Source organism: Malurus melanocephalus, unplaced genomic scaffold (assembly GCF_030028575.1).
Source record: "Malurus melanocephalus ecotype Western Australia unplaced genomic scaffold, MMel_1.1 scaffold_527, whole genome shotgun sequence".
Classification (NCBI taxonomy): Eukaryota; Metazoa; Chordata; class Aves; order Passeriformes; family Maluridae; genus Malurus; species Malurus melanocephalus.
The window spans coordinates 260,658-267,802 of record NW_026623759.1 but is presented as its reverse complement, the minus strand read 5'-3'; the positions used below and the strand labels follow the sequence as shown (position 1 = coordinate 267,802).

The window sequence follows — 7,145 nt, the reverse complement described above, 5'->3', positions numbered from 1 at the left end:
GGATATTCCAGCAAACCCTGCCGAGTTTCCCTGCCATTAACCCACGGCACTCTGACAGCACCTCCAGCACTGCATGGGGAGGCAGGAATGAGCACGGGGATCTGGTTATCCTGACCAACCTGGCACGGGAGGGACAAGGTTTCCAAAGCAGAAAATCACCCCAAAATCAGCACTGCTCAAACCCTTTCCCTGCRAGCAGCAATGACAAGCTGCAGCAAGCCAGCTCTCCCTCAGACAGGTTTCCATCCAGGCACTCTCCAAAGCTGTTTACAGCTGCTGRAGGAACCCTCTCACACCCTGAGCAACATGACTATCACATTACTGTTCTTTAAAAAAAAATAAAATAGAMGTGTGTGATTCAAAATTCCAGGGAATGCAAAGAGATCTCATTTTCACAGAAGGAACAGGACACACCTCCCCAGACTGCACCAGCTTTTCCTGACATGCCTATGTTGGTTTGARCTCCTCAGGGTTGGTGGTGTTTGGTTAATTTTGAGTGTTTCTCACTCTGACAGCATCATTTTATATTCCAGAGGTGGGTTAAGAAGCTGGAGCACTGCCATGAACACCTGGCAGCTCTGTTCCAGTGGAACCATAAAGTTGATGGTTCAGGAAGAGTCACTGCATCCCAAATCCCACAGAAGGTTAAGCAGCAGCAGTTTTTTGAGCTGACTAAAATCAGAAAGTGTCACAGACTGTTTTAAACATGAATTTAAAATGAAAAAAATACCAGGAAAGGAAAAGAAAGGCAACCCATGGCTGTACCAAGACATGCCCACTTGGAAATATGAAATACAGCCAGATTCAGCCCAGGTCCAGGGATCTGAAGATGCTGATTGGATCCAAAAAACAACTTTTGAAACCTTATTACCTTCTAGATTTGAAGGTATGAATGCAAATATCTACAGAGACTGGCAGTGGAGGAAGTCCTTACAGGATGGGGAGTGTCCCAGCCCCAGGAATGGGAAGCTGCAGGGGCAAACAGCCCATCATGGGGAAGGACAACAGCAGCAGRGTGTTTGGGGATATCCCCATCCCAAACCTGCCACGGGACATTTATTCCAGCCTGCAATCCCAGCAGGGCAAAGTCACTCATTCCCCCTGGGACAGAGAAGGGGGCAGTTCACATCTTTACATTTATTGAAATTATTTACAAACGCATTTTCCATTTCTAAAATGAACTGGCAGAGACAGTTCCTACCAATTTTGTTGAGCCAACCTCCAAATCCTGCAGGGAGAGGAAGTGCCTGCTCTGCACTCCATGCTCAGGGCAGGGCACAGACTCTCCTAAAGCACAAACCCCTCCAGGAGCACCCAGGACACCTCCACGGGTGCCAGATTAAACCCAGTTTAATGAAGTTTTAATGAAATTTGCAGCCACTACAACACTACAAGCTGCTAACTGGAGCAGGGTGGAGGGCCAGTCCCTGCTGCAGAGCCAACCATGCGGATCAGGGCAGGGGGAAAAGCCTGGGATGCACAGACAGGAAAAGCAGGGAGCTGCTGCAGGTTTGGCTTACCATACGTCTCGGATCTACTCTCCTCAGAACTAGACTTTGTCTTCTTGGAGGAGCTATCTGCACGAGAGCAGGAGAAAAGGAGAGAGAGATATAGAAAATATGGAGACCAAACATGAGAAAAAAAAATGAAAAAAAACCAAAAAACAGCAAAACAAACTTCATGAAAAACACAGACTTGGATTTATCGGGTGAAATGGTGCAAAACACAAATAAGATGTGAACAAAAMACAGGTGGAGCACTTGGAATAAGGGGTGAATAATACATGAAGACACAGGTAACAGCACACAGAACCTGTTACAGGATCTAGGACACAACCAAGGAGTTCTCTGCAGTAACTACAAGCTAAAAACTACTCCAAAAAACCACTCCAAGCACTGAGATTCTGGCAGTGTTTGTCCCCAGAGTAAATAATCAACACAGGCACGGTGGTTCAGCATCCTGAATTCACCCCTTAAAAAGAAAAGGATTTTCTGAGGGCTKCACTGCAGAATTCCCCTATCAAATCACAAGCCAGGGAACAGCTCTCAACATGGGAGCGACTTTCTCCAAATTAAGATTAGAGGATTCCTGAAGTTTGTTACTGGAGAAACTAAATTCCTTCTAGAAAACACATTCCCAGCCTGAGATCTCCCCCAGCCTGAAATAATTTTACATTTCCTATTCCAAAGGAGAAAGGAAAAGAAGAGGAGCACTGAATCAGGGGTTTTTTTTTTCCTTACAGGATGGATTTTAACTGGCATTTCAAGCCCATTTTCATTTATTTTGTGCCTGCTAGAAGGAGTCACACAAGCAGAGGCAGAAACCATGACAGGGTAGTTTATAAACATCAGCCTTGTGCACAAAAACCCCACATCCTACAACCCTTCCATTCCACTCCCCCGTGCTCCCCGAGCCCCAGGGAAAAGCCTGAATGCACAGACAGGAAAAAAGCACCTTGCATGGGGCCAGGAGGCTCAGACAGGCATTTCATGGCCTGGGCAGGCACTGGGTTGGTGTTTCAGAGAGAATAATAATCCTGTGTGCACCCTCATTTCCCTAATTTAACYTCTGGGAAGGTTAAAAAAAATAAAAGTATGGCAAATCCTTTAAAATGAGGTGTTCATCTTAAAATGTGCCACGTTGGGAAGCACAAATTCACTTTGCAAAGTGACACAGAGAGATCAAAATCTACTCAAGAACAACACAAACCCCCAAAAACTAAAACCCCAACAGGGAAAAAAYCCAGCCCTGGCTGAGCCAACCACATCTCCAATTTCAGACTTCACTGAAGAACTCCTCACAACTAATTACAGCCTCTGCCTCCTGACTTTCCTGAAAGTGGAAGTTGTTGTAATTATTTACTGATACACTAATCCAGGTTGATTATTAGTGTTTAAAATCAAGCCCACATTCATTTCAATGCCCACACTGCCTTTGCAGGGTAACCCAGAACGGAAACCACATTAAAGCACAATAAAATCATTTTTATTTTGCTTCCCAGCGCTTTTGTTTGGATTTTTTTTTTCTGGAATTTTAGGATTTTACCTGTGGGATCGAARTCGTGGGTGCTGCTGCAGCGTTCAACCTTCTGCTTCTTGTCAGCTGGAGACTCTCTGCTCAGAATGCTGCCGTGTCTGGGGCACAAAAAAAAGCACAAAATCCTCAGCCCAGAGCTCAGAGCAKCCTCCTGACTGCTCCCAAAAAACCTCACCCAGCTCTGCTCGCTCACCAGAAATTCAGATTAAAATGCAGGCGTCGAGTTCGCTTAAAAAATTTATTCCCAGGCAGAATTCAAAAGGGGAAAATGATCTCCCTTGCAATCTCTGGGAGTGTATCCAAGGTTCTAGGAACAGCCTTGGTAACCTTCAGAATTAGTAACAGCGAGAGAATTCTCTTTATCGCCCGGCATCAGCCCGTATTTTATTTTAAAAGCAAAATAAATTTCATGGAAAAAAAACCCTCCTGAAATCTCACCTCTAGCTCCTTTCCCAGCAGACTCTGAATAACTCTGCAGGCCAAAATTAAAGATTCAGAATGCTGCAGCCCCAAGGGAAGCACCTGTACATGGTGTCCCCTTCCCTGGCCATCTCAAATCTCAGGTAAGATGAGCCTCCAACCCTGAAACAGAATCTAAACAGCCACCCCATGCCAAGGACACCAGCAACAAATTTATTTTTGGCACCTTATCCCCATCTGGATATTGATTTTCTCACATCTGTAACAAGYGCTACAAGCTGTGTTGGTGTATAAATATTTTTTTTTAACTTTTAAAAGCATTCCCTCCCTGCAAAAGCGCTGCAGTAATTTACAATATGAATACAAAAATCACATTTTAGGAACTCACCTCGAAGGTTTTTTGAGAGGAAACCTGAAAAGGAAAAAGAACAGACGTTAAATGAACTTTTGTTTTTCAGTATCAGGTTCAATATCAACACTGAATACAGTTATTTTACACTTCTATAATACCTCCACAAGAAAATAATCTCTATTTTCATGGAACTTCTGGAAATTGAAATTATATTACCTATCCCAAATACTGTTATACATGCAGATAACAAAAGCAACAAATCCAAAGCTGAAGGGAGAAAAAAAAAGTAATTTGTACTTTTAACTGAGGAAAACGTGGGATTTATGAATGAAGGATTATTTTCCTSAATTACTGACAGAACCAGGTGAGTGCCACTTCTACTCTCATGAAACACAACGATTTCCTTCTCAGATTTAAAAGTTCAGCTCCATTCCTGCTTGTTTCATGTTTTAAACCCTTTAGCTGGAAGGCARAACATGAATTTAGAGCTGTATAAGRAAAGAATATGTAATTTAAATCACTGTTTTATCAGTGAGGTTTGAGATGGATGGACAGCAGGAGGGATTTCCTCATGAGAGGGGTCAGGGTGAGCAGCAGGAGGAGGAATTTCCCCATGGGGAGGGTCGGGGTGGACAAGAGGAGAAATTTCCTCATGGAAAGGGTTGGTGAACACTGGAAGGAGCTGCCCAGGGAGGTTTGGAGTGCCCATCCCTGGAGAGGTCTGAGAACACCTGAATTTGGCATTTCTGTGATTCTGAGCTGAGCAATTCCCCAGCCAAGCCATCAGTCCCACACACAGCACAAACCATTCTCCCTGAGTTCCTCACACCATCACAACCACGATTCCTTGAGCAGCACCACAAAACCACCCCAAATGCTGCCCTTGGCACCCATTCCTCCCTTCTTTCCTCAGTAACTCCACCTGGAGTGACCCAGGCAGMACAAACCCAATCCTAAAACTCCAACAACTCCTTCCCCACTACCCAAAACCCTAAATTGCTGCACAGACCCAGCCTGATCCCAGTCGGAGCCAGAGCTGTGCCATGGAGTGTGGATCCACCCAAAACTGGCCAGCTCCCACATGCCAATCCCCTGTGCAAACATGCACTAATATGGAACTCCACAACCAGCATCTGATGACACATTAGGCAAAGGGAAATTAAAATGTTGTCTGCCTGTTCCTGAAAATAATTACACATGGCAAGACATTTGCCATCTTTCAGATAACAGCAGGGAATTCAGCTCAACTACAACAGCAGCTCTCAAATGAAGGGGGCAGATAGGRCCTGAGATTGCAGAAACAGCAAAAAGTTAATTAATTGAAAGCAAGAATGGTAGTCCTCTTTCCTCCTGCTCCAGAAGCTCTGTTTTAATCTGAGAAGTCTGGGAAATCCACTCTGATTCAAATAAGAATCATCCTCTCCTCGTTCTGCTCTAYCTGCAAAGCCACAGCAGATGCAGCAGCAATCAGGAATTCACTGAAAAGCAGAAAAAAAAAAAGGAATCCAGGGAAAGACAGGAAAAGATGCTTAGGATGAATTCCACCCTWTTTTTTATCTAATGCATTTGCACTTTTGAGCTCCATAAAAAAMCCCTAACATTGCTTATGAGCCTTTTAATGAAACATTTCAATGACAAGTTTTATCCTACAGAGGTTCTTCCTAGAGTTTGTAGAGAACACCAAGCGAGTTCCCTGTTGTCCATTTGGGGCTGGTTCAGAGCTCTCTGTGCTCTGTGAAACACAAATGGCCTATTTTCCACATCCAGAAGCTGTAGAAAACCTTTCTGCTTATTGTACCTAGGCTGGTGATGAATTATTTAGGAAGGAACCCTGAAGTTTTTGTAAACAAAGCAGCACTGAAATCACCGGATTTTTTACTGTGCTTTGACGTCCTCGGTGAACAYGAAGTTCCTGTGGGGTGGGAGCCAAAATCCCCTTGTTCCTAATCCCTGACTGTGCTCACAGCTGGATGGTACCAGGRGTCAGGATCCAGCTGTTTCTGGAGAATCCTCCTCCCTGGAAGAGCCCCCAAAAAACCTCTCCTCCTGCACCTGAAATCATTCCTGGGCRTGGAGTTATGAGATCCCAGAAATTYGAGGTGGGAGTCAGCTGRGCTGAGGCTGCAGCAGTGATTGAAGGTCCTTGCTGGGAGCTTTCAGTACCACATTCCTCCTTTTTTTTTTTTCAGTTCCCTGCCTGAATATCACCTGGAAGACATTCCTCATTTCCCAAACTCTGTCAAAACAGCAAGAAGAGGAGCAAAAGTGGATAAAATCCAACCAAAGATTTTAGGARCTCCCCTGAGTTCATCTGTGTTTCACTGCAACTGATCTTCACTTGGAAATATTAAATTTGAAATCTGAAAATCCCCTCCCCGACTCACAGCACCCAGCACAACACAATTCAAATTCAAATATATTTCACCTCCTACTGTAAACAGCAGCAAGGAGGCAGAGCAGGGTGTGGTGAACAGCTGGAGCCTTAATTCCAAACGGAGCTGGCAAGTTTAGGCTCCACGATAAAAAAACCCCGTAGACATTTTGTCTGATAACTGATGAACATCAGCACATTTTCAAACRAGTTGTTCCACTCTCCCAAACACCAGCCCCAATTAAAAGCCAGGTCAGATTTTGTTTTTAAAACGCTGGGTTCAAATAATTTCAGTCATTTAAATGCATCAAATTACTTAAAGTGTCTTCCTCGTCATGCTGCATTAGGAAAATCTATTTAAGTGAGGAAAATACACCTACAAGTAGTAACARCGTGGATTAAACATTGTATTATTTCAGGTTAGCTCACACATATCCACCACCASGGCCTAATAACCACCCTGAAAAAAGATAATTTTAAGATTTAATGTGTCAGAAAACACCCGAGCAGGAAGGATTCCCAGCTTCCAGCAGTACAAAGCATTCCATTCTAGCCCGGGAGGTTGAAAATATAGCTGACCATAAATAGCACAGCATCCAGATAACCATGCTGAGGTTTTTTTAACTCCCCCACTAAAATATTACCAGAATTCAAGTATCTGCTATCTCGAAAGCTGATCAAAGAGAAAAATATTTAGAATTGGACAAGGGCCTCAACCTTGGAAATATTTATYCGTGTGCCTAACTTTAGTTGCAGGGCTGCTCGCACGGCTGAAATGAGGTTTGTGTGGGTTTGAACCGTGCAAGGAGAAATGAACTCCAACTTGTGCCCAGATGAGTAAGAAATGTTGTGAAACCCATGCAGGAGAGAACAGCCAAAAAGTGCTTGCTTGACGGAACTAATCTTTAATTAGGAGCTGAACAGTTGCAATGGAAGCTGCTCTAGTGCTTTATTGGTTTCATTTCA

At 43.9% G+C, this 7,145-nt stretch overlaps 1 protein-coding gene across 1 annotated transcript in view; it reads right to left on the bottom strand.

Annotated features, from left to right (window-relative positions):
• Positions 1-7,145, bottom strand: part of ARHGEF12 (Rho guanine nucleotide exchange factor 12) — a gene marked incomplete at its 3' end in the record, with an annotated part of 66,642 nt that overhangs the window by 33,193 nt on the left and 26,304 nt on the right. Inside the window, exons 2-4 of the mRNA XM_057381772.1 lie at positions 3,845-3,868; positions 3,046-3,134; positions 1,521-1,577 (exon numbers count right to left, since the gene is read on the bottom strand). Of these exons, the coding sequence (XP_057237755.1) occupies positions 1,521-1,577; positions 3,046-3,134; positions 3,845-3,868 (170 nt within the window). The remainder of the gene's footprint in view (positions 1-1,520; positions 1,578-3,045; positions 3,135-3,844; positions 3,869-7,145) is intronic.